The sequence below is a fragment of the Oenanthe melanoleuca genome, chromosome 10, assembly GCF_029582105.1.
Source record: "Oenanthe melanoleuca isolate GR-GAL-2019-014 chromosome 10, OMel1.0, whole genome shotgun sequence".
NCBI lineage: Eukaryota > Metazoa > Chordata > Aves > Passeriformes > Muscicapidae > Oenanthe > Oenanthe melanoleuca.
In genome coordinates, this window is record NC_079344.1 from 11319950 (window position 1) to 11341346 (window position 21397).

Consider the following 21397-nt stretch of genomic DNA (forward strand, 5'->3'; position numbering starts at 1 on the left):
CTATGCCTCTCCACTCAGTTACAGGGAATGTCCCTGCAAACATGGGGAATGTCAGACCAGTACAGGTGCTTTAGGGAAGTTTTAGTTGCTGAGTTTTTGTGCTCCCCTCTCTCATACCCCAGCTGCCAGAGATGCTGCTTTTCCATATATTTAATAGCTTTTTTCAATAGATAAATACATTTAAGACAATGGATGATGATAAATGGTGCCAAAAATGTCAAAAAGCAGCATTTAATATATCCTGCAATTTCCCTGAGTTATCCTTCTGATTTGGACTGTCTCAGGAGCTGCAAATTGCTGTGCTGCAGATAAGGAAAATGGAGCATCTAAGATTTCTTGCCAGTGACTACAAGTAAAGGGTTGGTTTTGTTTTCTTAGGAAGAAAGAGGAAAATGTTCTGAAGGTTTCTCTTCAGGCTAGAATCCAAAGCATTTACAAGACTCAGGAGCACAAAAGCTTGCAGATAAACCAGCAGAACTGATGCCAGTTCCATCACAGCAAACCAGTAATAGCAACAGGGAGGAATGCAGATTATGCAGCATCCTTCTCTATAGAAAAAAATCTGTTACACAACAGTTAAATAATTTAACTGCTCAAAGTTATTATTCCTCAGTTAGTCTATTTTGGCTATCATGCAGCACTAGTCTCTTCTGTTTCTGAAGTTTGCCTTTCGGAATAAAAAAAAGGCAACTTCAAAACATGCAAAAATTAATGAAACCCATATGTGGGATACTGTCATTATTCCATGTTTATAAGAGGATCAGGTTTTGTTAAATGGGCTTACTTAATGCAGATGCATAAGCAAAAAAAGCCAGCAAAAGATCTGAAGACTATGGAAAGCAAAATACTTTCACAATTTAAACTGAAAGTCATTATACATTTTGATGCAATTTTGTTTATGGCTTCTCTGACAGAGTATAAAGTTCTCCTAACCAGAGAAATGTCTCCTAGATAAGATTTTACCTTTTTGACTCTTTTCACCCTCATACTGTATTTAAGCTAGGGCAACCTAAAAATCAATGGCTTATGGAAGCATCTGTTGATACAGGCACACAATTTTGACTTTTTTCAACAGCTGTTGTTATTTTCTGCTCTTTTTTGGCTAGGCCAGTTGGTAAGACTGGAAGAAAATAAAAGCTGAGCTCCTTTCCTGACTTTGGTCTCTCTTTAGAGGTGCTGCAGTCAGCACCTCGCTCCCTCCCCTGTAGTGGGAGTTTGGGGGAAAAGCTTGAATGTCCCCCAAGTCTGGTCTTGCCCACCAGACTTAGACAAGAAATAAAGGAAATACATCTCACCTAAATACTGGCTTAAAATACCCCCCACTGCTCATCTTCCTGGCTCCCATTTGTATTTCCAACAGCAATCCACAATAAACCCCAGGTTTGTCTTGTCTCCCCTCCTGCTATTTCATTGCTGGGATCCAGACACCTGCCAACATCCTCTGTAAAAAATAACACACAATATATTTGAAGAGCCAAGCTGCCACAAGGTATTTGGTGCTTCAGACAGAGCTAATTCCCAGGCAGAGAACACACACTTGCTCACAGGAAGGCTTGGAAAAAAACAGAATGTACTTTTCTTGTGAATCTAATAATTGCCTAACAAAAAAACCCACCAAAACAAATTCAACCAAAATATTCTATTTTCAACATTTAATTCAGCTGCTAGTTGAAACAAGATGTTTCTATCTAAATTCTGTTTTCTTGAAAGAGAAGAAAACAACTTACAAAGCTTTTAAAGAGCTCCAGTCTTATTCAGTGTACATTCAAACTATCAAGAGCCAAAGAAAGCCAATACCCCACGCACAGATTTTTTTTCTTTCCTCTTGCTCTTTTTAACAGAGAGGACCTGTTTAATCTTACCTTCAAACTTCTTATTTCCCTGCCATGCACTCATAGAGTCCCCATCAGCTGTGCCAACGCTTGCCCAAAAGGACAGTTATAAAAAAACCAGTTTAAACAGAAACTGCTTATCTAGAGGAGGTTCACAAGGAGAGGGGATATTTCAGCATTAAAGAATTCTCGGAGCTACTCCAAGACACAAATTTTTGTTGCCTGCTGCACTGTAAGGATTTTAAGCCCAGAAAGAAGCTATTTATTTAGTCTATATCCACAGATTTATAACAAAGGCAGAGGATCCATCTACAGACTTCTGGGTACTTCTTGCATCGTTTATAGCACACAAAGTAAAACTCAGCTTCCTCAAAGACAGAAAAGAAGAAATAAACAAGGCTTGACAAGAAAAATCAAACACTGTCCCCAAAATATACAACTATGAACTGAAAAAAGCTTTTTGAGATGCCCCTCGACATCTCCTCAAAACACATTAAAACACAGAATTTGCAAAATGCCCTGAAACCCATTTCTGCCCACACTGCAGGGAGGAGTTTCTCTCATCCTTTCCCTTTGTAAGACCCCAATCTTCACAGTCACACATCTCTTTGGTTATTTACAGGTAGGAATATCTGGACATCATGTAAACAACATTTATTCTCTTTTAAAAGTTTCAAAAGGTACATTACTGCTCTGTTTTAACCCTGGAGAGCAGGCATTTGAAGCTAAAACTTATCTGCCTCCTCCTGGGCAAGCAGGTCAGTTTCCTCACCTTATTATGGCCAGTGAGTTAAAAAAAGAAATAATATTGGAACAAAATACCAAGGAATCCTTCTTTAATCTCAGTAGATTTTAACAGTCCATCTCTATCCATGCTTTTGGTAAGAATCAGTCCTGTGTTATGGAAAGGCAGAAGAGTTTTCATACTCCTAACATGAGATCTCAGATTGAAACTAACATTTCAGAGAACTGCATCTCCAGCCTCTGAAAATGTGTATTTTGGAAATATTCCTCCCAACTGCTTTCAGGCATTTAGTATGTCCAGCTGTGTTAAGAAACCAAGCAAAATTTAAGTGTCAAGTAATTCAGGATTATGATTTTTTTTTTTGATTTATGGAGGTAAGCATAGTCTCAGACACAAGAAAAACAAGTTACTTGATGCTAAGCAGACTCAGTACCAGGGCTCAGACTAATGAGCAAGCAAGGGTGAGGCTTCATGTTCCTGCCTCTTATCTCAGCAGCTGGAAGGACACCCCAGGAGGAGGGAGAGCACAGCCAGAGATGGGCAGAGCCAGCCCCAAGGTAGCTGCAAACACAGTGCTGGTGCTCAGTGGGAAAGATGGAAATGCTCCAGGAGAGGGAGAGTTGTACTGGATAAAGATGCAGGTAATGATAACTATGCCCCCAAATAACTAAGTGCAAAAATGAGGAGAAACTACTAAGAAGTGGCTATAATGGTATCAGGGCAAAGTTTTTAGGGAGAAGTAATATCTAACCAGGCTGAGGAAACCATAAGCCACACACCAGGCTTTCTGCAGATCTGAAAGGAGAGCAGCATAACTCAGGTTAAACACAAAATAGCAACAATTCCTCTGTTTCAAACTACACAAACAGAAGAGAAAGCAAACAAGGTAATCCAGAAATATTTGTTCTATTTTTTTGATTAGTCTCCTGGGCAGAGCTACCGCCTTCATTTGCACCAAGTACATCTCTGGCACTAAGAGGATAAATACAGCAAGAAGGGAGGGAGCAGTTAAGTTCACCACTGCTCAACAGAAAATCAGAAAGTTTTCTACATCAAGTACGTGCTTATTTAAGCATACATTTACTGTATAAGTGAAGCAGAAAGAGAAGTGGAAGAATTTTATTAGCTGCAAGAGACCAAGTACAAAAGAAAGCAGAGTTTAGAATTTGCTCCCATCTGCTAATTCCTATACAGCTGATGAAGTATATTTCATTAAACCATTGCAAAATGTTTTATGTTCTTGTTACAGCCTCTGTGCTGGGGTTATTCCAAAGCAGAAGTCCGAAGCACAGACCACAGCAGTAAAAAAACCAAAGTGGAGATGGAAAGGAGGTAAAACAGCACTGAGGAGACACTTTAATCCTTTGTGTCTGTCTACCTGCTCTGGAGTCCCAATAAAAAAAGTCACTCTTGTCCATGTTTTGTACATGTCATTTGGAGACATCACCTCTTTGGCATAATTTATGAGTAATGTCTTCTACCAAAATTCAGAAGTTTCCTATTCTCGAAAGTTTCAATTAATTTGCTATTATGACAGCAAGGACAGCCATGACTGCCCATAGCCAAACACAACACCAAGACACTGCTCTGGCCCTGGGGGTTTTCATTCTGATCTGCAGCTGTCCCAGATCAGCCAAACCTACTCCCTCCCAAAATTTTCTTTTAGATATCACATGCTTGGATACCAAATCCCACAGTCCTTCTGGGTAGACTACAATATTTGAATTATCCACTGCAACATTAACCATCTGTTCTTGTTTCACAGTCCCAAGCTTAAAGAACTCCCCCCCACCACCAATCTGTCTTGTACAACTGCAAAGGTGGCCCTGCCAGCCAGAGAGCCATCAGTCTGCTCAGTGCAAGGATGCTGCAAGAAGAGGCAAACATTTAGTTATCACCCAGGCTTTTATCTCATCTGATGTTTTAACAGCAGTTTGAGCCCAGAAACATTCTGCAACACAGCTGAGTCACCCTGGGCCACACCAGGATGTGTATGTGACACCAAACAGAAACACTGAGCAGAAACAGCTGAGATGCTGGAGGAAAAAAAAACAAACAAATTTCCACTTTTGGAAGGCAAACTACCTAAAATAGGTGGGGAAAGGCTGAGAACAATAACAAAAAGGGAAATCTGTGAAAGGACCACGAGGTGACATGTATGTTGATTCCATGTTACCATGGAAAAACTTTAACAGTACTTATTATCCTCCTTCTCCCAGCATTCTTTTCAAAAGATGGAAATACAATGCCTGGATATTGCTAGAGCCTGCTTTATCAGTGGCCAAGACTTCCTGTTCATCTCTCATATCTGTCCCATGAATACTCACAAAAATCCAGAACAAATGTATGGGAATATAATTAAAAATCTATTTCTTTTATTTATAAGGTTTTCCTCTAAGGTGGTGTAATATCCAGTGAACTGCAAAACATGTAATCTACAGAAAAGCATAAATGGCAGCCTATCTACACTGTAAGGGGCCAACTCTGGCTTCCAAAATATCAGAATGGACTAGATAAGTTTCTTCAGAAGAACAAAAGCTCAGTGATCTGATACACCCAAGTACCTATTTGTCATAATAATGCAGCCTCCATCAAAAGCCCACATTTGGTCTCCCATGTTATCATCTTCGTTTTCTCTATATTTAGACCAGGAATTCAGTGTGCAGTAACCATGTCTACTGTACAACAGTTACACCACAAAACTTCTAAGGTATTTCAAACACAAATAAAAGAACCCAAAGGATAAAGGAGATCGGACCATTCAAAACCAGCACAGTATTTTCCTTCGTAAGGTACAATATTCAATGCCAGCATTCCTTTGCTAGAGTAACAGTCATATATCCATTAGTTTATGGAAAGTATGTATCCATACTTTCATGACTGCATAAAAAATGAATGTATCAAACAACTGGAAGAGAACTCCAAGCCCAGGATTTTCTATACTTAAAATCTGTTAGATCTGTATTTTACAAACTTTTAAAATAAAAGTTCTCATTCTAAAAGAGGTCTCTGAAAGCTACTTTAATACAGTGATATAAAATAATATATGAGTGAACTCCTTCATCTGAAGCAAGCCATAAGTGAGCATTGCAAAAGAACTGTAGTTATTAAATAGTTTTCTTCAACTAAACCATCTCAAAACTACAGCAAGAATATGCACACAACTCTGCCTTCGAGGCAACAGTGTCTTCAGATGAAACTGCAGGTAAGTCCTGATGCTTTTAACAATGAGTGTGAAAAAATAGAGGGATAAACTTTGCTGCGACTGGGAGGATGCAGAGCCAGATGTTTTGTCAGAGAAAATGATGAAATGATGAAAAAACAGAGTATCAGGCAGCAATCTTTGCCTCTGAAGAAGAGTGGCTGAAGGGGAGGGCGTAGGGGAGGAGAATTAACAACTCACCATCTCCAGAGATCAGCGGGGGCTGGCACAAGCCCTGTGGCCACGAGCCAGACCTGGGAGCAGCATCCCAGCGCTGAGCCGGGGATTTGGCTGCGTGTCCACGTTCCTGCCTCGCCCCTTAACATCCGTGAATCCTGTGACTGAGCTTGGAAACTACTGTCTTGAGCTGGGGATTATCAGCACTCTGGATAAAAAGGCATTGGAAATGCAGCACCCAGAGAAATTCAGTGCAGGACAAAAAACCTGCCACAATACTTGTATAAATGCCTTCAAGGCATGAGTAATGGTAAAGGCTAAAGAACTCCAGCCTGGTTTGAATTTCTTTATATTTTCCTTCCCCCAGCTTTTATTCTGGCTCCCTGCAGCTTGTGTGGCGATGCCCAGAGCAGCCAGGCTGATGTGTCCTACACAGCAATGAATTCACTCAGGGCTGGCCAGCTGACACAATTTCCTCACAGAGCTCAAAGCCTCTGCTCTGAGCATCCGGGGCAGACACAGGATGCTGGTGGGTGTGAGAAAGGGCCTGGCAGATGACTAGCCCAAAGCCCTGACCCGATGGGTAAGTGTGTGTCAGTCTCCTGAATTAATGCCAGGCTTAGGCAAGGCTCCCTTTTGGCTCAGTTTTTGAATGTTTACTGTAGTTACAGGACAACTTTTGCAAAGAGAGGGTTACACAAGTGAATTTAAAGAGGCAGGGTGAGAACACAACCTATTGTTAAGGCTGCACTTTCCACCACCAGACCCAGCTCTGATTTGCTTCCAACACTTCAGCCACTTGCTCTGAAATTGTCCAAGCTGTCGAGGAGACTCCTATGCTATTCTTCAGGCCCTTTGGAATAAAGGGATTTGCAACCCCCATTCCATGGTATGTACATGTGTGCACCCATGCAGATGGAGAAAATGAACTTCAGTGCACACAGACAACCTGAATTTTGTCAGGTCCCCAGGGTGAGCAGTTTCTTAAAATAGTTAATTCCTAAGAAAATAAATTGGAGCCTGGAGAATTATAACAATCCCTTGTCCTGGGACACCAGCAAGGTTCAGCAGTTTGGAACCATGAAGCACCACTTGATCTGACAACAACTGCACCAGACTCTGCTCCTCAGCAGCAGCCACAGGAGGTGGGTGACACTGTACACCTTGGCCAGAATTTTATCCATTTATCCATGACTCCAAGGAAGAGAAACATGAGAGATTACAACTGGGGGGAAGCAAAAATATCTGCCTTCTTCACACCTACTGTCCATCCCAACACTCACCTCAGTGCCATGTTGGTCTATACTCTCTCCCATAAGCTCTTTTCCATCCCATTCAGCCCTTTCAGCCCATCCCCTTCTTCCCACCTTTATCTCCTGCAGTCCTGCCTTCCCAGTCCCCTTCCTTTTTTCACCCTGCCAGACTCTGGCAAGCAGCTCCTTGCTCTTCTCCCTGTTCAGCAAAGCACAAACCTGGGGGCCTACAAACCAAAACCAATGGGCAACAAGAGACCTGAGGTTCTGTCCTGACAGCATCATCTCTCTGATCTGTAACAGCTCCCAGGGAAGGAGGTTTCCTGGCCTCCCTAGGTGGTCTTGCAACAGTTTTATGATGGTAACAGGATGTTTTCACAACATCCAGCCTAAATCATCCTGGCAAATTAACAAATCAGTAAATTAAACTGCCATGGAAATCTGGGACTTTAATAACCACTATTACATGTTGGCAGCCTGCTGGGTTGCACAATGGTTTTCTTTTTGCTGCACCGAATAAATTTAGTCCTTTCAATCTCTTCTCACGTTTCTTAATCTCTTCTCATTATTTCCTTCTGAACACTTTCCAATCTTCCACTCCTGTGTCCTCCTCTGAGCAGGGCACCCCAAACTGGATTTGATGGCACTGGTGATGTCTCCACAGTGCCACACATAAGCAACTCACCTCCCACATCTTATGGAGGACACTCATCCAAATATAACTCAAAACAAGATTTGTGTCTCTTGCAATAGCTTTTGCTGCTGATTCATTTGTAAACCACTAAAAATGCTCAGTCTTATTTTAGCCTACCCCTCTCCAGCTTAAACCTGAGTTGGTAAAAGTGCATTTTTCTTTCTCCTTTGCAAATGCAGCACCCACTGCCTGCTTTTATCTCTTATCTGGATGTGCTCTCCAATTTCTTAAGGTCACTCTGAGCCCTGACCCTGTTCTCTCAAGTGCCTACAATCCCTCCTGACCTGATATCATCTGAGTGTTATAAACATGCCTCCATCTTCCAAATCATGACTGAAAATATTGCAAGTTTCCCCCCAGAAAGTGACCTTGCTGATACATCAATTGTTGCTGCACTACTTGGATCAGTGGAGGGATGAAAGTTTTCTAAACTTCATTCTCTGCAACTTCTGAAAACATAGACATTAATTAAATATTGATCCCCCTGGTAAAGGTAGGATGCATTCAGTCCAATGGGAGCTAACTCATACAATTAATAAATGCAATGGGAAGGCTTTTTCCCAGTGAAATCTGTTCCTGAGATCAGCCAGCTACAATTTCTCAGTCAGAGGCTCAGACAACCAAAATCATTGGATGAAACAAGTAAAGCAGCCTTATCCATCCTGCCATGTGAAGACACAGATTCAGCAAATAATAAATCACAACCAATTTCTGGGATCAACACAGAGAAGCATATCAGAGTACAGCTCAATTTAAATTGCTGGTATACTTCTGTGGTGCTGTAGTCACAGGCTCCATTTTAAATTATTTTAATATTGCAGCATGCAGAAACCAAGGTAAATTTCTCATCAGAGTTAAAAACTATTCCATTTTAAAAATGCTTAAGTCTCATTTTAATAGATCAAATCAAGTGATTGTCCCAGATCTGCTCAAGATTCCCAAACTAAGCAGGAAGATAAGGAGCAGGAGAGTCTCCATCAGGGTAAGCACTCCCTGCCCACCATGCAAGGAGCCTGGGAAGTTCTGGTTACTGAGTTTTATAGATGAACAGATACAACCTCTGAGAAAAGAACTCTGGAAATTCAAGAAATAGGTCATTTAAAAACTCATTGTAATTATTAAAAAAAAACCATTTTTACTATTATTTTCTATTTAGTGCTTATAACTCTACAGACCATTATTTTCCTAAACATTTTTATCAGCAGTTTTTCCATGGCTTGCACAAGAGTCTTCTGAAATGACTACAGGAGAAAGTGTGAGATCTCACATATGCACACTGGCATCACAGATCCAGCTAATTCTAAAAATTCTTCACAATTTTTCATTCTTTAGAACCCGGCTTAGAAGAGTTTTCCCCCTTCTCTCTCCAGAGTACTCAACATACTGTCTTTCAGTCTGACTGGACTATACAAGAAATTGCACTTTTCAAACTCCAAGGCTGTTTTTTTGGTTTTTTTTTTTTAGTAACTTGTGCTTATGAAAAGCAGTGTGCAAATTTCTCACCCATAAACCAGGAGTTAACAATAATTCCCAAGATCCCAAATTGCTGCCAGCACCAGTGATACCTGCAGCTCCTGACCAGGGGCAAGCAGCAACACTTCTACTTGCAGCAAGTTAAGAAAACCACCTTTACTAACCACAAACTGCCTGTAATGAGAAGCCAATGAGCACCTGAAAGACTCCTGGCTACAAAAAGATGGAGCACTAAATAAAGCAGAGCCAGGACGTGGCAGGAGAGGCACAAAGGGCCAGCTCTGTCCCAGCCCACATGTGTGAATTTAGCTCTATTTATAAGCCTTCCACTCCTTTTTTTTTTTTTTTTTTCACCTCAATATAGTGCAGTTGTTATTTTGTTGAACGTAGCAACAGGAAACCCTGTCAGTCCTGCAGCAAACTTTCCATTGCCCTGGCACTCCCATTCCTGCCTGGAAAAGCCAGATTTCTAAAGAGGTGTTTGACAGGGTGGGAAGGAGAGGAAGAAGAGAAGAAAGCACACACACAAAACCCAAAATTCCTGTAACACATGCAAAATGGAAGCCAAATTCAATTTTTTTTTGTCTTTTGTCCTTGTTTGAAAGTAAAAGGCCGTGTCCTAATTTTAATTTTCTAAAGATTTCTTACTTCATTACCAGATTCGGAAGAATTGGTCAGGAAAATTATCTTTAATAAAGGGTCAGTAAAAGAAAAAATTCAGTGACATCTTTAGACTCATACATTCCTATAATGAGAGACTTCCATATCAGACAGCACAAATTTTAGCTTGGAAAGTTATTTTCTCTAGTCTCTGGCTAACTCACCAAGCAAACAGCTACAGAAATTAAGCCTTAACTTGTTAAAAACATAATAAACCTGATTTTATTACAAGCTTTGGCAAGACTGTTCTGCTGCTCAAAGAGCTTTACTGCATGATGAGTAAAGATTTTTGGAGCTCCACCCTGCAGTGTAAACTCATCCCCACAGTATTTTCTCTTTTAACAGCTTCATAATGGTAGGGGAAGGCACAAACACAGCTGCTCAAAGGCAACGTGCTCCAACACAAGGCTGCCATCATTTTACCATTTACAAAACACTTTTTCAGGAACACAAAACCACACATGAAATACAGGAGCAAATACAAATCCAGCTAGGAAAGGTGAGACAAAAAAAACCCACAGCTATTGACAAAGCAGAATTTGTATTAGTGGTGCTTTAAATGAATTATGTTCATGTTAAGCTAAATTTCAACCTTTTTTTTTTTTTAATCACAGTTCTTAAATATGGCGAAGCACAAGTAATAAAGTACAGTATCAATGGATTCCTGATTCCTGGCAAGACCTTTTTATATTGTTTCACTGACATGAGGAATATGGCATTTCCCCCCACATTTGATCCAAATATATCCTCTCATTATTCATTTTTCTACCAGCTAAGGCACAAACACCCCCAGCCCATGATGCCTTTAGACACCGGTACCAACCACAGCCCTTCTGCCAAAAACTCCCTGGAAACACAAGGCATGAGAAGGACGGACAGACTCTCCAGGACAACCCTGAAGGTGCTGCTGGTCCCCACACAGAATCACTGACCTCATGTGCATTCCAGGATTTTGTCAAATCATACACAAATCTTGGTACAACCTTGCCCCATGAGGAACCTCTCGGCTCCATCTGTCACAGGCTGAGAAAATGCAAATGTGCCTTCATCCAGCAGTTGAAAATCTAAGGGCTAAAAAAGCCCAGGCTATTTTTAAAAGGCTAGAACAACGTCACTGGACGGTGTTCAGCTTTGCAGAGGCTACAGAAAGGAAACCAGGAGGTCACAGCAGCAGTAACATTTCTTTACAAAGCACAGCAAAGGACAAGGTGACAAGACCTGCACTTACCAGTTCCTCTGTGCTGACCTTCTGAAAATCCACCTCGTCCTCAGTTTTCATTTCCAACCTCCCTGTGAAAACAGAAGGTAATTTTAAAACAAACTTCTTTCAGCACTACTAATATTTTTGTTTACTCTAACCAGTGCCCCCCCGCCACAAAAGAAAATAAACCCGACCCCCAAGGCTCTTTAACAAGTCCATTTGAACCCCTTCAAGTACATTTGATTTCCAAATTCTGGTTTCATTGCTGATTTTGCTGCTTCCTTGCCATTCATTTTAATAACTATTGTATTTGGGACTGAAGGAAACTATGAAACAACAGCAAGCATAGGGTGAAACTCCTGCCAACCTGTAGGTGAAGCCAAGCACATCTGCAGGTATTTGTTCATGTATTTTCTTGGCTCCCATTCATCTACATAAAGAACCAAATTTTTTGCTATTTTTCTCCTTACCATAACCCAAAGACAGCATAGGAAACCAGTCTTGCCTGCCCTCAATAAGAATTCTAAGCATTGCAGAAAAAAAAAAAAAATCACAGGCTGCAAAAATTCAACCCACCTGCACTGTCTTACAGATGAGAGAATTGCTCCCCTGGACTAGGAAAGCAAAACTTTTGCTGCTGGAGTTTACAAAGTCCCAGCTGACTTTCCCCTTCTCCATGCTCCTGTGATGGTGTCACCACCACAGTTGTACAAATGTCATGTCCCAGCTGCTTCCTCTGGCCAGCCAAGTTTTCATTAGTCACCATTCCCCAGGGGTTTCCCCTGCTTACCTTTTTCTGGCACGAAGTCAACATCGTAATTCTCTTCCAACCCTAAGCTAAGGAATCTCATTACACACAGGACACTTTCAGGGGAGTGAAGTGATTTGACCAAAGCCACCCAGATGGAGAGTGGCTGTGTCAGGGCTAAACCCTCCTCTAACCCCTCTCCCTCTCTCATTTCTACTGAAAACAAACACTCATGGATGACAACGCCTTCCAAGGGGTGACGTGCGCTTGCAGTGAGTTTACCCATACAGGCATTTAGCAAGAGGAGCCTCCCATCCTCACGGGGAAATCATCCTAACAGTTGTCACTAATGGTCTTCCACTGGCTTTAATGCCTACCCTTGTTTCTTGGGACTATCTGATTTTGCAATGACTTTGCTTTGACTGCATGAATTTGTGGGCAGACTCAAAAATCAGAGGTGATGCTACAAATTTCTGAGTTCTGTTTGCTGGGAGATCTGCTTGGGGTCACGGCACTGCCACCATGGTTGAGATCCTGATCCAAAGACAGAACACTCAAATAATAAACATTTGGTGCACTGAGGATGGGAGAAGCAAGCTCACCCTTCTGGGTAAGAAATGGAGGATGAAGACATTTTGCCCTCAGGATGAAATTCAAGACAAATGTTTTACTCTGTTACTTCTTTCTAAATTTCCATTAAGAAATACCCCAAAGGAAAAGCACTATAAAGCTATCCCAGAGGTCTCTTTACTGCACGTGTGGCACCATTAGTGACATTTGTTACCTGCTCACAGAGCCACCCTAACAGGGGAAGGAAATCATACCAAGAGCTTTTCCATGGGAAAAATGCCATTTATAAAAATGAGGTAAAGACTCACAAGGTGATATTCTTCTGTCAATGAATATTTACTTGAAATGCTTAGATCTACAGGAGATATTGCTCCCAAGACAATAGCTAGAGAGCAGTAATTGCAGTATTTGTTATTTAAGATGGCAGAACCCCAGCCATGCAATCTAACCTTGCTTGGTTTGGTTTCTGCCAAGAAACTGCAACTACTCTGAGGTGTTTTGTCAGCATAAACCCATGGCTCTTCTCTTCTCTTCTCTTCTCTTCTCTTCTCTTCTCTTCTCTTCTCTTCTCTTCTCTTCTCTTCTCTTCTCTTCTCTTCTCTTCTCTTCTCTTCTCTTCTCTTCTCTTCTCTTCTCTTCTCTTCTCTTCTCTTCTCTTCTCTTCTCTTCTCACCTGGCTACTGTGGTATGATTTCATAACCTAACTCCTTTCTTTTTTAATGAGTAGCATCTACCTGCCTGACTTGCAGATAATGTGCTTACAGAACCCATTACTCAGCTCTAACACAGTTCTGAGTCTAAAGCTAACAGTAGGAGGAGATGCCTCAGGAAAGCAGGATCTACCCTCATCAGCTTCCTTCAGGGTTGTGACCAGTCACTAGATACCTGCCTGGATAAGGAAATTAGCCTTTTGAAGTCTTTGTTTTGGGGATAGGTAGTAACTAAGCAGAGGCAATGAGATAAACAGGTGTATATTTGAGAGCAGCTTCTCAATATAAATGAAAAAATTAAAGACCTCAATGATCTGGAGTAACAGCAACAGCAATTACCAGCTGATTACCTTGCTGATAAATTACCATGACAATAAACTCCTCTGACTACACGAGTTTCTGAGAAATGGCCTTGTGACCTGCACTTCCTTTGGGAAGGTTTTATTGTATTCCACCAAAAAAAGAAGTGATTCATTCTGAGATCTGACGAGTCCAACATGGATACAAAATCCTCTGTACAAGCCCAGACTTCAGGGAAAACTCCCCAGAACTGGCACAGCAGAGAAAAATTGAAGGCTGCCACTGAACTTGTATAAAAAACATGCCACCCAAGGCTAGACATCAACATGAAAAACGTGCACAGCAAAAATTATAAACAACAAATCAGTTCTGTTGAATTACTGCCATATCAGAGTTCTAGATGGTGCTCTATAGGGATCAGTTTCAGAAATATTCCAAATAGCAAGCTTGGATTCATAGCAGTCACTTGTCTCTGCCTAAAGCCAATTTTTTATTTGGGCTTCCCAAACATTTTTATTCAAAATAATCCTGAGGTACCTCAAGAGAAAATACAACAATTGAAATTTTGTTTTGTTTAGCATCTCATTGCACATAAACAATTTCTGCTTAAGGACAGGTCAGACCATTTTATTCCAAGACCTTTCAGCCCTAAATCCTTACGTATTTTAAATCAGTAACAGGATCACCTCCTTTTTTTCCTCCCCTTTCCATATCCTAATGTAGAATGATGACTTAACATTACTTTCCTACTTTTGCTGCTATCTTATTGGACTGTCTGGTCCGTTTTCCTTTTCAAACCTCACCTAGACAATGTCATGGCTCTGAGAATCCAACCAGAGGTAAAGACCTGGACTGTACAGATAGAGCTGGCAGAGTCAGAGGCTCCTAGGAAAAGGAGCCCAGCCAAGTATTGACTTACAGCCACTCCCATCTATTGAACTGTCAAACCAACACAGCATTAAAACAGGCTCCTTCTGAAAACAGCTTTCTAATCCACCTTTGGATCTTTCTGCTTATTTACTAGTGATCTCTTGACTCATGTTCACTGGTTATCCCTTGTTTAGGATGTTTGGAGACACAAACATCCTAAAAATCCTGAACTCAACAAAAAATGGACTTGCTGGACCCTCCACTGACACTCCCCTCCCCTCCAAGCCTTTCTCCTGCTTTCAATGATTCTGCTGTCACATATCAGAACAAACTCTCTACCATCACCCCATGCTTCACTTAGACTGAAGAAACAGCTCTCAGCATTACAGCAGTGAAACCACTTTATAACTTCACAACTTCATGACTTATATCATGGCAGATTTTCTTTTAATCATTTAAATGCTTTGTTCATTTGTTTGTTTGTTCAGTGCTGGGAAAGCAAGAGACACTGTATATTTTTTTCATAGCAAAGAAAAAATGGCAACTGAAAAAGTTCAGCTGCTGCCATTCAACAGCTGCCTGAACAGGTGGGATACACAGATCAGATTACCTCCATTCTTCAGTACCAAATTCACCTACCACTAAATCCCAGGCTGGAGCAACAAACCTTTTCTTTTTCATTCAATATACCCACCCCTTTATCTCCCTTCTGGAGTTACCTGGAGATGTTTTCCATTAGCTCCTGCTTCATGCACCCGAGGTTTCTGTGCTGTCCCCCAAGGCCCATCGCTCTCCCCCATCACCACTCATCCACGGGGAATGCCAGCCCCATTCCCAGCCCAGAGGAGCCAGGGAAGCTCATCACCCGAGTTCCAGCACTGCTGAAAGGCACTGGCAAGCACCACCGGCTGCTCTGCCCGACAAAAAAGCTCTGAAGGCCGGAAAAGGCAGTGGGGGTAGGGCTCACTGCTGTTTTAAATGACCTAATGCTGCCAATTAGGAAGCAGCTTTGGCCAGTTCAGAGGGACACTGGCAGCTGGCTCAAACTGACAAGCAAAGAAAATCAGGAGAGCCCCGTTGTACCTGCTGGCTCCACATTATTAAAAATAAAGGGGAAAAGAGAAGGAGTAGCACCAAGGAAATAAACCCTCAACTCACAGGAAAGCTTATAACTTGAAGGTAAAGTAATTCAAATAGCTCCCCCCCCATTCATTTCTTTTCCAGTGAGGATTTGCGTGCTAGAAATTCTTCTGTACCAATTCATAGGAGATGATGCTCTTACCTCCAGTGCCAGACAGGCAACATGTATTTGAATTGGAAGTTTTTATATGTAACTACAAATTTTTTATTTCTCACAGAAGAAAAGCCTCAAACACTTCCTCTCTAATGTAAACCTCCAGCTCATACTTCCTTTCCTTTGCTGATGACGTGACAGAGACACGCCTGCAAAGAAAAAAACTAAAAAGTAGGAAACCAATTGATTTTTCCTACCTGTAACAGGCTCAGCTCCTTGCACTGCCAGGCTGACATTCTTCTTCTTTGCTGAGGAACTTAAATCCATTTGTCCATTAAGGCTGGCTCCAGCATCCACTGCAGCCTGGGGCTCAAGCCCCACTTTTTCTGTGGCAGGTACTTCATGGGAACAAGGTGTCTCTGCTGCAAAAACCACTGCATCAAAACTTTTTACCATTTTAGGAACTTCATCTGGAGAAGAGGCATCATTAGCCGATACCAAACCCTTCACTCCCACATTTTGCAGTGACTCAGCAGCCTGCGAGCGGCAGGAGCACGGCGAGAAGGGCACTGCAGGTACAGAGTGGCTTTGGTTGGCGTGGGGCTCAGCCTGGGCCGCTGTCAGGGCAGGGGCAGTGTCGCTGTCCCCAGCAGGACAGACGGTGTCGGTGCTGGAGTCGCTGTCACACGTGGGCTCCTCCGCGATGGGCTGCAGCGCTGCCCGGGGCAGCACGCTCTCCGAGCCCTCCTGCTCCTCTGGGAACACTGCAGCAGGGGCGACTGGCACCGGCCTTGGCACCTCCTCACCCTCACTGGCATCACTGGGGGCTCCCTCCTCCGAGGCACCCTTTAGCTCGAGGGTGCTGCTGTGCAGGGCTTGAGCGGGGCCTTGTTCGTGGTTCAGCCCAGCGTTCGGACAAGGGTCTCTCTCTGCACCCAGTGACTCATCTGCTGATGCAGGTCCATGCATGGCTGCAACCGCTGCTCCAGCCTGGCAGACTTCTTCAGATTGGGCTGCTGCTTTCAGCCCAGCATCCACATTGCTGCTGCCCACCACAGGCCCCCCCAGACTGCAGGCACAGGGTTTCACAACAGCAGCAACAAGTTCCTCTGACAAAAGGGGCTCATTGCCATTCACAGGAGCCTCTTGCCCGGGCTCAGCTCTGCCTCCTTCAGCCTGCTGCGGGGAGCCCTCACCCCCAGCATGGTGCCCAGGCCAGGCAGCAGCTACCCCGCCATGCTTCCCACCGTGCTGCCAGGAGAGCTCTGCCGAGCCTGCCCTCGCCGCCGCCGCTTCCTGCTTTTGTTTAGATTCCTCGCTATGAGTTGCAGAGGGTGTGCCTGTTAAATTATCCTCGGCACCGTCTGCGCCCTTGGCACATGGAGCTGCTCCAGGGTCATTACCTTGCAGAGCTGCCTCCTGCCCGGGAGGTGCCACTGCAGCATCTCCCTCCTGACTCACAGCCAGCCCCTCTTCTCGGGGCAGGGGAGAGGGCGATTCCACCTTGCTGCTCCTCCCCTCCTGCTCTGAAGTGCTTTCTGCTTTCTCTGCTCCAGCCTGGGCAGGCTCTTGCTTTGCCAGGCCTGTGCTCACATCCTCTGGAGGGAGCAATGCAGGCTCACGTTCCTCACGTTCGCTCTGCTGAGCAGTGTCTGCTTTGAAGCTGCTGTCCATTTCATCTTTAATGCCAGTCTGAGCAGCAGAGGGGGGACAGGCAGCAACTTCCTGACTTCTGCCTGCAGAATCTCTGCTTCCTCCATCTCTGCAGCTGCTGGTATCAGTTCCTACTGGCTCCTTTTCACTGCTCTCCATGGCTTCAGCCCCATGGTCAGCGATCTCACCACTGTCCTGGCAATGTGCAGGTTCTGCACCACTTTCATTAGATCCACCAACATCTCTATTTTCAGGCTCAGCATCAGGGCCATCAGTTTCCACACTGCCTTCCAGTGAGGGCAGGCTGGATTTTCCATCTGTGCTGCCTGCTTCCACCTGCCCTTCTTGCTCCCCACTCTCACTGCTGCCATGGCCTTCCAAACCAGGAGCAGGTTTTGATGCACAAGCAGGAACCGTCACCCCATTAACTGCTGGCAATGCTTCCCCAGTGCTCACAGTGACCTCCTGCCTCGCTGTGACACTGGCATCACCCTGGATTCCCGTGAGCTCACCGTTTACCTGAGCAGTGCACGAGTCCACATCAGTCCCTTTGCTGCTGCTGGTCTTGCAAAGGTCAGCAGAGACACTGCCAATGTCACCACCTGCATTTGCACTGTCACAGGCCGGTACCACTCCCACATTTGCATCCTCTCCATCCGAACACCCAGTGCCGTTGAAAGCAGTGAGTAAGGGCTGAGCAGCGCTGGATGGCTCCTCCTGAGCTGGGTGTTTCTCTCCCGGGTTTGCAGCCCTCTCAGCAGGCTCTGCCATCCCATCCTCTGCCCGCCGCTGCCCCTTGGCCCTCTCAGGGGCCCCGGCACAGTTCCTGCACTCGGTCTGGCCCATGGCCACATCCAGGCTCTCGCAGGAAGCTGGGGCTTCACCTGCAGCCACGGCAGCGGCACTGGCAGCCAACTCCTCAGCAGCCTGCACTTCCTGATGGGCACTGACTGCACTGCCCACGCCAGCCTGATCCACAACAGCTCCAGCCGATGTCATTCCAGCTTCCTCATTTGTATTTCCAGAGGATGGAAGATTCACAGCACCATTTGCACTTGCAGGCAGGCTCACAGTGCAGTCCCCATCTGATACAGTCCCAGAGCCCTCTGCAGATCTTAGCCCCGCCTCTCCTTCCTTTTTACACAATATCACTGTGTTTTTATTTTCACAAAAGCTTGCTGGGCTGTTTGCACCATCCATGTCTTTTGGTGCATCATTTAAAGCTCCCAGTCTGCTGCTGTTGCATTTTTCCTCCTGCTGGGTTTGGTCTGAGAGCTGCCCAATGTCCAGGTGAACCAGATCAGATGGATTTTCCTGCCTTTCTTCTCTTGCCATTTCTTCCAGGCTCTGAGAGGTAGTGGTCAGATGTCCCTCTGCTCCTTTAGCACAGCTGTCTCCAGAATCTCCCAGTACAGGCTCTGTCTGCTGCCTTAAACTCTGAAACAAGACACAAAAGGAAAATGAATAAATGCTTTATTCTGTCATGCAGTTACTCAAGACGTGTATCTACCTAATCCTACTCCACATGAATCATATTCCTGGTGTCATCCAGGAGAGAGCTACAAATGTAGTGCAGTGGGTATTTTACATGTTGGTTTTATTAGCAGGAGGTAATATTGAATTTATTAGAATGAAAGAAACGTTGCTTGTAAAGAACATCTAAAGGTCATCTAGTCCAACCACCTGCCTGAAACTGGCCTACTGCCACTGCAGCATCAGGTCAACCATGACTTTATCTTGCCAAACCTCCAATGATGGAGTACCCACAGCCTCTCTGGACAATCTGTTCTCATGCCACACCACCCTCCCTTGGAGAATTTTCCCAAAAGCCAGCCTGAACAACCCAAAGCTGAAATTTGTCTCTCTACCCCCCCAGCTACACCATCTGCCATCATGAAAAGGAATAGTCTTGGTAATTGCTCTTTGAGAAGCTGTAGTTTCAGTTCTTGAGTGCACTTGAATTCAAGATCAGTAAAGATACCAAATAATGCAAATATATACCAGCCTAGTCCCAAAGGACTTCAAGCAAATGCTGCTTAACAGCACATTCAGATCCCTACCCAGCACTCCCCAGCTCTTGCCAGCATTCCTCAAGTTTCTCTCTATGGATGGAAATGCTGCTTCAGACATGGGCATTGGCTGGCAATGACCAAACACACCAACTGTCTCCTGCTCCCAGGACTGAACTAATAATCTAATCTATTCCTGAGAACTGCAGGCATAATTAAATATCTGAAATTTATTTCCTAACTGGAAACAAAAATTTCAAAATTATGACATATTATTAAAATTAATACATGCATTATCATGGAACAGTAGGATCTTAATCAATTCCTCTCTGATCTGTGCTTCCCTTCCAGAGCACCTGCTTTGTCAAGCTTTTATAGTATGATACAAACAAACCTTTACTTAAAAAGAACTGTCTGTTTCAATATTTCCTTTCATATTCTCAGCTCTGCAGAACAGAACATATCAATGTTCACATCTTAGAAACAGTGGCTTATTAAGCTACTGAGCAATCCCAGTTCTGTGGTGTACACCTGACAGAGCTCCCCACAGGTCTGACTGGGGTTTTGCACCACAAGCTTTCCAAGGTCACACTGGTTTCTCACTAAGTGCCTGAGACTCTCCACATATATATAACTCTAATATACTATGTTAGATCTGAGCTTTTCTTGCATTTATTTGTAAAAGGATTCAAAAAAATATGTGCATACTTGAAGTCTAATTTGAACAGCTCCCTGAAAATTTTGTCTAAGTTTTTAGTTCTCAGAGAAATAGAACTTCACACCAAAATGGTCATCTTAAACACCCTCATAATTAAAGCAGCCACTATGTTAACTGATGCATCACAGGGAACTTCTGGGTATTGCATATACTAATAGTGGTTAAAATCATCACTGCTACCTTAAGGATATTGCATTTAACTTGTCCTTCCACACTCTGAGGTTTGCAAACATTGAGCAGTGCCACAGATTCACTGAGTCACAGACCACTAAATGCACTTCTGGTGTTTGCCACCAATCTCCCTGCTATTTAAATAACCCTGCTGCCCAGCTCCCATATATGCTGTCAGCTGTGTCTCCCTGGTTTTGAGGCATCTCAAGCCAGGTTAGCACTGAAGGCAGCAGCATGGCATCTCCATCCCTTGTGCAGCACCAGGGATGGGACATGTGTCTGTGTGCAGTGGTAACCAAGGGCAAACAGTGTGCCAGGCTTTGGTGGCTGCAACCCCACAGCAGAGAATGGAGACTGTGCTCCTGGATCCTATCCAGGATGGACAGACAGACAACAGTGACACTTGCCTGGGAACAAGCAAGTTTTCAAAAGGAGGGGCCGCAGCAGCCCCAGCATCCTCACGGTGAAGTCACTCTGCTGATAGCCGGAAAAATACAGCCACCACCAAAGGAAGCCAACAGGCTCTCAACTGACCCAAAATAGACCTAAATGAAATAATTACAGGGCTGCTTTCCAAATTCAAATCAGATTAGATGTGAAGTAAAACAGTGGTGGAAAGTGAAGTCTATTTCTGATTTCATTGTCAGGCAAAATGTTCCCGATCTGGTATTTGCATGAGCAAACAAGCAGTGAGCTGGATATGCTAGCCATGGTTTAGGGTCTTCTGATGGAAAGGGGAAGAGATTTCACAGTTAGCCTGGATTTGCCACTCATGCCACCAGTTCCTTTTGAGACTGGGAGTAATTAATATCTCAGGTAGTAAGAAAAGGCTGAAAATGGCTCGTTCCTCTGCTCATCCCCCCAGCCTACTGGCTGCACACAACAGTTCTCCCCTCCCTTACTTAAAGCAACAAAAATATCCTGTTGTTTAGATCCTGCACCTCTGCAACCCCGGATATGTGATCTGATGAAGGAACACCCACAAGTGATGCCAACTGTGACAGACATGTGGGTGTTTCTGAGATATGGCACAAACGTGTTCTGATGTCTCACCTTCCCAATGAGACTCTGATTTTAAAGCAGCAGAAGGAAGCTCTTCCAAAGCCCTACAGCTCCTGTGGTCCAACCATCACAGAGCTCGAGAAGAACACAGTGAAGGGACCATTATGGACACAAA

At 43.8% G+C, this 21397-nt stretch overlaps 1 protein-coding gene across 6 annotated transcripts in view; it reads right to left on the bottom strand.

The window, feature by feature from the left end:
• The window catches only part of AKAP13 (A-kinase anchoring protein 13), a 208236-nt gene that overhangs the window by 79978 nt on the left and 106861 nt on the right, over positions 1 to 21397 (bottom strand). For all 6 annotated transcript variants that reach the window (XM_056500307.1, XM_056500309.1, XM_056500308.1 and 3 more), the window contains 2 exons: positions 15927 to 18759; positions 11265 to 11326 (listed from right to left, as the gene is read on the bottom strand). In XM_056500307.1, coding sequence (XP_056356282.1) covers positions 11265 to 11326; positions 15927 to 18759 — 2895 coding nt within the window. The remainder of the gene's footprint in view (positions 1 to 11264; positions 11327 to 15926; positions 18760 to 21397) is intronic.